This window comes from Gopherus evgoodei, unplaced genomic scaffold (genome assembly GCF_007399415.2).
Source record: "Gopherus evgoodei ecotype Sinaloan lineage unplaced genomic scaffold, rGopEvg1_v1.p scaffold_86_arrow_ctg1, whole genome shotgun sequence".
Lineage (NCBI taxonomy): Eukaryota > Metazoa > Chordata > Testudines > Testudinidae > Gopherus > Gopherus evgoodei.
Window position 1 is genome coordinate 37,347 of NW_022060107.1, and position 8,832 is coordinate 46,178.

The following is an 8,832-nucleotide window of genomic DNA, read 5'->3' on the forward strand; positions in this document are numbered from 1 at the left end:
GGACGGTCGGGGAGAGGGTGCACGTGGATTCCTGCGCGCATGCTCAGTAGAGACCCCAGCGCGGTGGAATGGCGCATGGGCACGGGGTAATAATGGAGATGGAAGGGCTCTTTCGCGCATGCGCGTTGGAGCGTTTTGCGGCGAAGCGATGAGGCAGGCGTTTTCTCGGATGCGCATGCGCCTTGAATGGCTAGCAGGATGGAACGAGGCGAGGTGTCATATGTACGCATGCGCATCGAGCCAGTATGTGTGCCGGGGCCGGCAGCGATCGTCTGCGCATGCGCACGGTCGGCCTGGCGGCCTGGGAGCGCTCCTGCGACTTGGCCGGCGTGTGCGGAGGGGTGGGGCCTCGCCGCTCCTCGCGCGGCCCTCTCCCCAGCGCGCCTGCGCTGCGACGGCCGCCGGGCCGGCAGGCCGGAGCTGCGCAGGCGCGGCGCCCTCTGGCGCAGGCGCGCTGCGGCGTGGGCGTCTCCCCCCTCCCTCGCGCCGCGGTCAGGCGGGGGGGCCGCCTCGTTTGGGTGTGGGGCGGCATAAGTGCGCGTGCGCACTGCGGGCTGGGTTGCAGCAGGCAGAGCACAGCGCAGGCGAAGCCAAGCGGCGGCGGCGGCGGTGGTTGAGCTCGCGGTCGGGTGAGTGCGCGCGCGCGTGGTGCGCGCGGGAGCGAGGCCGAGGGGCGGTTGGGGGCGACCCCTTCCCCCTCCCCCTCCCCTCGCGCGCGGGGAGCGCGGGCTCGGGGCGGCGCGCGAGGGAGGCCAGGCCAGGCCGCCCCTCCCCCCGCCCCACGCCGCGTGGAGAGGCCCGGCCGGGGGGGGCGGAGTCCCCCAGTGGCTAGTGGGGGGGCTGAGGGGGGTTGGGGTCCCCTAAGGGCTAGTGGGGGGGGACTGTGGGGGCTGAGAGCTAGTGGAGGAGGCTGAGGGGGGTCCCCTGAGCGCTATGGGGGGGGTTGGGAATGGGCTGAGGTGGGGTTGGGGTCCCCTAAGGGCTGGTGGGGGGCTGGGGGTGGGCTGAGAGCTAGTGGAGGAGGCTGGGGGGGGGTCCCCTGAGCGCTATGGGGGGGGTTGGGAATGGGCTGAGGTGGGGTTGGGGTCCCCTAAGGGCTGGTGGGGGGCTGGGGGTGGGCTGAGAGCTAGTGGAGGAGGCTGGGGGGGGGTCCCCTGAGCGCTATGGGGGGGGTTGGGAATGGGCTGAGGTGGGGTTGGGGTCCCCTAAGGGCTGGTGGGGGGCTGGGGGTGGGTTGAGAGCTAGAGGAGGAGGCTGAGGGGGGTTGGGGTCCCCTGAGGGCTGGGGGGGCTGAAGGCTAGTGGAGGAGGCTGAGGGGGGTTGCAGTCCCCTGAGGGCTATGGAGGGGCTCAGGAGTGGGCTGAGGTGGGGTTCTGAGGGCTAGTGGGGGGGATGAGGGGGTTGGGGTCCCCTGAGGGCTATGAGGGGGGTTGGGAATGGGCTGAGCTTGGGTTGGGGTCCCCCCTAAGGGCTAGTGGGGGGATGGGGGGCTGAGGGCTAGTGGAGGAGGCTGAGGGGGATTGGGGTCCCCTGAGGGCTATGGGGGGGCTTGGGAGTGGGCTGAGGCAGGGTTGGGGTCCCCAATGGCTAGTGGGGGAGGCTGAGGGGGTTGGGGTCCCATGAGGGCTAGAGGGAGGGTTGGGGGTGGGCTGAGAGCTAGTGGGGGAGGCTGAAGGGGGGGTTGGGGTTCCCTGAGGGCTCCAGGGGGGTGGTTGGGGTGGGCTGGGGTCCCCTGAGGGCTAGTGGGGTTCCCTGAGGCTGGGGAGGTTGCCTACCCCCTGGAGGCAAAGGAAGCATGGAGGGGGAGTTTGGGTTCCCCTGGGAATGGGGGGGGGTGTCTTGATGTGGGGGATGGGAAGGTGGGCCTCATGGGGAGGGAGAAATAGCGATCTGGTTGGGGCCCTTGGTTCCTCCTGGCGGGGGCAGGAAGAAGGGGAGATAAGCCTCCCACTGAGGGGAGGACTATGGGTCCTCCTAAGGGAAGGGGTTTGGGGTGATGGGGTCTGGTGGGGTCCCCCTTGGGAGGAATGAGATCTGGTTAGCTGTGGGGGGAGGAGGCCCTTGAATCCCCTGACAGAGGGTTAGCTAAGGGGGTCCCTTATGGGGGCAGAGTGGGGAGGGGGTGAGGAAGGTGGGGCACTTGGGTCTCCTTAGAGTGGGGTGCAGGGGGGAGGGGTTCGCAATGGCTTTTGCCTTGCTGTGGAGGAAATTAAAGGGGGTGAGGGGGACCGTGGGTTGCCCTAGAGTGAGGAGGATTTGGGGGAGGTGTCCCCTTAGCAGGGTGGGGGATTGGAGGTGATATCTGTGGTTTTCCCCTATAGGATAGAGGGGTTTGGGGGTGGGTGGGATCCCCCTAGGGAAGGAGAGTTGGGGGGGGGGTGGCTGTGGAGACTGAGCTGGCCATCTCCCAGGGAGGGGTTGGGGGCGGGGGGAACCCCTGTTGGCGTGTGGGAGGGGTTCCCCTGGAGAGGGCTGCCTGGGAGATCTGGAGAAGCCTCTCGGGGAAGAACTGGGGTTCAGGGAGTGAGGTCAGGACTGTGAGGTGAAGACATTAAGGGGGGGTGGGGAATAGATGGGGGAGACACTTGCCTCCCTCTGTAAGGAAGATCTCCGCCTCCCCCTGCCCCCCCCATGGGTCTGGAGATCCTTCCCTTCACTGAAATTGGGGGGCAGGGGGAGAAGGCCTGAGTGCTGGTGGCTGGGCCTGCATTGCTTAAGAGAGACTCTGGGTCGAGAGAATGGGGGTGCCTGGACCTGCATCGTGTCTTAGACCCCCCTTTTTGGGGGAGTCACGGCTCCCTTCCGTGCTGGGGGGGAGGTCTGTTGTAATCATGTCACTGAGGCCTCTGGAGTGAGGAGGGGGAAACTGAGGCAGCCTGGAATCTGCAGCAGGGTTTTGGGGCTATCGCCTCTAGGTGGTTTGAGGGGTGCGAGGGGGGCTGTACCGTGGCCTAGGTGGGTTGTAGTGGCAGACCAATGCGGAGCGGCCCTTGTAAGAGTTCCCCGGCTCTGGGGTGCAGGAGAGCGATGGGTGAGTGGCATTGGGCGCACGAGGGTGCGAGCGACTGCAGGGAGCCGGGGCTCCGGCTGGATGACGCATAGGGCAGAGCCGTGGGGCAGGGAGGGCCCCAGCTCTGCATGTGGCATGTGGGAGGGAGCTGCCCCGGGCCACCGAGCCGGCCTGGTTCCTTCCCCAGCGCTCGGGGCAGGAACTTTTTTCACCGATTTCTCAGCTGCTGCCGGAGTTTTTTTTTCCTGCCTCCCCCCCACCTGCAGACGGAAGCACGTGTGTGGAGCCGCGGCCCGGCTGTCACCCTGCGTGAGCTATGGGGAGCAGTTGTGCTAATCAGTTATGGGTGGGAGTGGGGCGGGGGGGGAGGCGGCTGAGCTGGTAATGAAACGGAAACGGAAAAGCTTGTCCCCGATCTGGTGCTCTCGGGAACCGTTAACCGACCCAGCAGCCTGCCTCAGGCTCTGGCGGGGGAGGAACAGCCCCCCCCCCGTGGCTAGCGGGCCCTGCGGGGCACTTGCCTGCTCTGTCACCGGCCTCGTGGAGCCGTTTCTGGCCTGTCAGCTCCGCTCTGCTTGAACCTAGGTCAGGGCTGAGTCATCTGGTCCCCGCCCCCATGCCGGGGGGGGGGGGATCCAGGCCCTCGCCCCATGCCCTGACTTGCTTTGCTGGGGGGGTGTTTTTATCTGACTGGGGTGGAGTTTGGAGCAGAGCTGGAGAACAGGTGCTGGGAGTCACCTCAAACAGAGGCACCAGGATTCTCCGAACGGCCCTTAATAGGGGGTTTTCCCAGAGCCGGGGAGAGAACCCAGGAGTCCTGGCTCCCTGCCCCCACTGCCTTCCCAGAGCCGGGGAGAGAACCCAGGAGTCCTGGCTCCCTGCCCCCACTGCCCTCCCAGAGCCGGGGAGAGAACCCAGGAGTCCTGGCTCCCAGCCCTCCCTGCTCTAACCCACCAGCCCCCACTGCCCTCCCAGAGCCGGGGAGAGAACCCAGGAGTCCCGGCTCCCAGCCCCCACTGCCCTCCCAGAGCCAGGGAGAGAACCCAGGAGTCCCGGCTCCCAGCCCCACCTGCTCTAACCCACCAGCCCCCCATCCTTTCCCAGAGCCGGGGAGAGAACCCAGGAGTCCTGGCTCCCAGCCCCCCCTGCTCTGACCCACCAGCCCCTACTCCCCTCCCAGAGCCGGGGAGAGAACCCAGGAGTCCTGGCTCCCAGCCCCCACTGCCCTCCCAGAACCAGGGAGAGAACCCAGGAGTCCTGGCTCCCAGCCCCCCTGCTCTGACCCACCAGCCCCCCATCCTTCCCCAGAGCCGGGAGAGAACCCAGGAGTCCTGGCTCCCTGCCCCCCCTGCTCTAACCCACCAGCCCCCCATCCCTTCCCAGAGCCGGGGAGAGAACCCAGGAGTCCTGGATCCCAGCCCCCCCTGCTCTAACCACCAGTCCCCACTCTCCACCCTGAGGAGGAGGGGCTGTGAAGCAGGACTCCTGGGTTCTTGTGCCTAAGAGGTAGCCAGTAGCCCGTCCCCTGGCTGGCTCCTGGCCGTCTGCCCTGTGCCTGGGGCTCCCTAGGGGAGGGGAAATTCCCTGGGGCTGCTGGGGAGATTTTCCCCAGCTGCCACGTGTGCTGGCCCTGGCCCTGGCCCTGCTTCCCAATGGCTGGGGCTACTGGGCACCTGGCCCTGCTGGCCAGCAGGGGGCGGCTGCTGCACTCACTGGGTGGCTGTGGGGGGAGTTGGGAGTCAAGTCGCTCTGTAAACCAGCGCTGCTGTGGGCTCCAGTGTGTTAGCCCCCTGCTAGCCTGGCCTTCCTCCCCCCCTCCCGGTTAGTCCCCTGCTAGCCCGGCCTGGGCTTCCTTCCCCCCCCTCCTTGTTAGCCCCCTGCTAGCCTGGCCTGGGCTTCCTTCCCCCCCTCCTTGTTAGCCCCCTGCTAGCCTGGCCTGGGCTTCCTCCCCCCCCTCCTTGCTAGCCCGGCCTGGGCTTCCTTTCCTCCCCCCATCCCTGTTAGTCCCCTCCTAGCCCGGCCTGGGCTTCCTGCCCCCCTCCTTGCTAGCCCGGCCTGGGCTTCCTTTCCTCCCCCCATCCCTGTTAGTCCCCTGCTAGCCTGGCCTGGGCTTCCTTTCCTCCCCCCCCTCCTTGCTAGCCCGGCCTGGGCTTCCTTTCCTCCCCCCATCCCTGTTAGCCCCCTGCTAGCCCAGCCTGGGCTTCCTCCCCTCCCCCCTCCCTGTTAGCCCCCTGCTTGCCCGGCCTGGGCTTCCTTTCCTCCCTCCCCTCCCCGTTAGCCCCCTGCTAGCCCGGCCTGGGCTTCCTCCCCTCCCCGTTAGCCCCCTGCTAGCCCGGCCTGGGCTTCCTTTCCTCCCCCCCTCCCTGTTAGCCCCCTGCTAGCCCAGCCTGGGTTTCCTTCCCCTCCACCTCCTGTTAGCCCCCTGCTAGCCCGGCCCGGGCTTCCTTTCCTCCCCCCCTCCCCGTTAGCCCCCTGCTAGCCCGGCCTGGGTTTCCTTCCCCTCCACCTCCCGTTAGCCCCCTGCTAGCCCGGCCTTGGGCTTCCTCCCTCCCCCAATTCTGCAGGTGCCCCTCACTCCTGACCTGCAGCCCCCTGCCCCCCCCCCCCAGCTCTGCCGGTGCCCCTCACTCCCGACCCGTTTCAGACCCAGGAGCTGCAGTGGCCCTGGTGTTTCTGTCCTGTCCTCGGCCGCTGCCACCTCTCCCCAGAGCTGGCTGCAGCCTGGTGCCCTGGCCCCTGGCAGGCTCGAGGCGGAGTCACCGTGCCAGGCCCCCCTCCCTGCCCTCTCTGTATTCTAGTGCCTCCGAGGTTGTGGGGGGAGTGGAGGAGGGTCTGAACCCAGCCAGGCCCAGGTTGAGGGAGCAGTGGCCGGATCTGGGGGGGCTCTAGGTTGCCCCTTGCCTGGGGGGAGCTGATTGTTGATGAAGTGTTGTTCCACTCCCTGTGTCTGGTTAGGTGCTCCGGGACAGGGAGTGTCTCTTGTTGTCGGGGGGGGGGGGGGGAGAGATCTCTGGGCACAAGGGTCTGCATAACCCCTAGTGGGGGGGGGGGGGCCGATCTTGGTGGGGAGGGGTCTGTGGAGACTCTAGTCTGTGTCCACCCTGGGGTCATGGGATGGGCCCCAGGTTTGGGGGGGAGGGGTTTGTGCCACCCCAGTGTGGTGGGGAGGGGTCTGTGGAGCCCCTGGTGTGGTGGGGGACCCAGATCTCTGGGGGGAGGGCAGTCTGCATAAGCCCTGGTGTGATTGGGGGGGCCCAGATTTGGAGGGAAGGGGGCTGTGTAAGCCCTGGTGTGATGAGGGGAAGGGGTCATCAGCTCTGGTGTGGGGGTGGGCCCTAGATCTGGGGGGAGGGGTCCCTAAGCCTTGGTTTGCTGGGGGAGTGGGGTGGGCCCAGATCTCAGCTGGGGTCTCTGGGTGCCACCCTAACCCGCCTGGTCCCCGCCCCCCGGCAGTTCCTCTCACGCCCGATCACCATGGCCGATGACCTGGACTTCGAGACCGGCGACGCCGGGGCCTCCGCCACCTTCCCCATGCAGTGCTCGGCCCTGCGCAAAAACGGGTTCGTGGTGCTCAAGGGGCGTCCCTGCAAGATCGTCGAGATGTCCACCTCCAAGACCGGCAAGCACGGGCACGCCAAGGTATGGGGCTGTGCTGCCGTGGGTCGCCCCAGGGGGCGGGGGGCACTGTGGGGCGGCTCCCCCCCAGCTCCCAGGCTGACTCTGTCCCGCCTCCCCCCAGGTGCACCTGGTCGGCATCGACATCTTCACCGGGAAGAAATACGAAGATATCTGCCCTTCCACCCACAACATGGACGTGCCCAACATCAAGAGAAACGACTTCCAGGTAAGGGGGGGTACCCTGGGGTGCCAAGCGGATGGGGGGCAGCTGAACCCCTTCCCTGCGGTGCCGCTGAGGGCCCCCCATCATGCCTTGCAGCTGATCGGGATCCAGGATGGGTACCTGTCCCTCCTCCAGGACAGTGGGGACGTGCGGGAGGACCTGCGTCTGCCCGAGGGCGACCTGGGCAAAGAGATCGAGCAGAAATACGACTGCGGAGAAGAGATCCTGGTAAGGGGGCAGTGCCGGTGGGGGGCTCCCCCTGGGTCCCAGGGGCAGGGCATTAACACCCCTTTGCTGCCCAGTGCGACTCAGTCTCCGCAACGGGCTCAGGCTCTCGGCAAACTCAGGCAGCGTCACTCCGAGGGCTGAGCCGTGACCCCGGGTCTTCCAGCAGCAGATCTCAAAGCACCTCGCGGAGGCACTCGGCAACGCTAGCCCCGTGATGGGGAAACTGAGGCACGGAGGGGTGCTTGGTGACTTGCCTGGGGTCACCCCACCATCTAGGACTAGAACTCAGGGCCTTTTGCCCCAGTAGCATCTAGCGACTGCCCCCCCCCCCCCCCGGAAGGGAGCTGGGGGGGCAGGATCTTACCAAGTGTGGCCCCCTGACCTCTCCTCCCCTCTCCCCCCAGATCACTGTGCTGTCCGCCATGACCGAGGAAGCTGCTGTCGCCATCAAAGCTATGGCTAAATAAAGGAAGCACAGGTGGGTGCCGGGGGGCGGGGTGGAACCTGGACCCCCAGACCTGAAAGCACTAGCCACTTCTGGGTCTTGCTAGCCAAGCCTGACTGCTGCGGGGGTGGGGTGGGGGTTTGGCAAGGGTTGGGGGGGGCAGGGCTAGGGTAGTGCCCCCCCATAATTGCTCCTTCCTTTTCCAGGGCAGCGGCAGCAACTTTTACTACGAACCAGAGAGAATTGCAACCCCCCCCAAAACCGGCTCCATGTGGCTCAGCCCCCCCTTACCCCCCCAGCCCCCCCCGGGGGGGAATTAAACCCACAGAACAAAAATCCTTTTAAGTTGGTCTTTTTGTTTGGTTCCGGAAGCTGATCTCTCCCCCCCCGCTTCCCCCCCGGGTGCTCGGAACACTACATGGGTGCGAAGGGGGGGATTATTTAAAGGGGAGGGAGAGAAATTGACAGAAGTGGGGTGGGAAGCCCCCCTAAGCATTTTTTGGAATGGCCCCCCCAAACCTGGCCATTGTGGGTCTCAGAGCCCCCCAAAGTCCCTGCAGATCTCAGGCCCCTCTGTGGGGGGGGGGGTGCCCCAACCCCAGCAGAAAAGACTCTGCCCCCTCCCCCTGCAGGCCCCCCCTTGTTTAGCCTCTCCTAGATCAAAAAGGCTAGTGAGTGATGGGGGGGGGGAACAGTATCCTGCTGCCTTCTCATTGGCTGAGGTGACCCTGAAGTGTCTGCTTCCTATTGTCTTCCCTCCCCCCCCAGCTGTGGGGCAGCTGTTGCCCGGGCAATGCCCCTGTTCTGGCACTGCCCCTCACTCTAAAAGGACCCCCCGTCCACCCCACTGTTTGGAGGATGGGGCCCACCTGGCTGAGGAGGTGGAGCTGCTCCCCCTGCCCCAGCACCCCCCGTTGCCTCCCTGCTGGAGTTCGCGGGGTGTGGGCAAAGGGGGGGGTGTCCTTGGTCACTCACTAGCCCCCCCTTCTCTTGCCCCCTTCTCCAGGTTCACCCCCACCCTGCTGTCAAGGGGTCACGGCCCCCCCCTTTGTTAATCAGCCTCAATAAAATAAGTTTAATACGAAGCTCTGGGTCATGTCTCCTGCTGCGACGTGCTCTGGGGGGGAACCCTGCTGTCTCTCCATCTCCTCTCCCACTGTGGGGTGTTCACTTCCTGTCCTAACCCGGGGCCTGCTCCCCTCTCTGCCCCTGATCTCCCGGGGGGCGTCTCTCTGTCATGGCTGGTGTGATGGGGGTGTGTGTGTGCTGGGCAGTACCTAGCACAAGCAGGGGCCTGGTTTTGGGGGG

General features: G+C 66.4%; 1 protein-coding gene across 2 annotated transcripts; it reads left to right on the forward strand.

Annotated features, from left to right (window-relative positions):
* Positions 1 to 528: 528 nt before the first annotated feature.
* EIF5A (eukaryotic translation initiation factor 5A) lies at positions 529 to 7,865 on the forward strand. Of its 2 annotated transcripts, none has more exons than XM_030548120.1 (6): positions 529 to 629; positions 6,464 to 6,649; positions 6,750 to 6,854; positions 6,948 to 7,079; positions 7,484 to 7,557; positions 7,731 to 7,865. In XM_030548120.1, the coding sequence occupies exons 2-5, from the start codon at positions 6,485 to 6,487 to the stop codon at positions 7,544 to 7,546; spliced, it is 465 nt and encodes a 154-aa protein (XP_030403980.1). In that variant the 5' UTR covers positions 529 to 629; positions 6,464 to 6,484; the 3' UTR covers positions 7,547 to 7,557; positions 7,731 to 7,865. The 2 variants fall into 2 exon arrangements, with proteins under 2 accessions (XP_030403980.1, XP_030403981.1); XM_030548121.1 differs by lacking the exon at positions 529 to 629 and adding an exon at positions 3,263 to 3,319.
* The last annotated feature ends 967 nt before the right edge of the window (positions 7,866 to 8,832 follow it).

Coding starts and splice junctions, on each gene's coding strand:
- EIF5A (XM_030548120.1), top strand. CDS start 6,485: ATGGCCGATGACCTGGACTTCGAGACCGGCGACGCCGGGGCCTCCGCC. Junction 6,650..6,749: donor GCAAGCACGGGCACGCCAAG/GTATGGGGCTGT, acceptor GCCTCCCCCCAG/GTGCACCTGGTCGGCATCGA. Junction 6,855..6,947: donor TCAAGAGAAACGACTTCCAG/GTAAGGGGGGGT, acceptor CATGCCTTGCAG/CTGATCGGGATCCAGGATGG.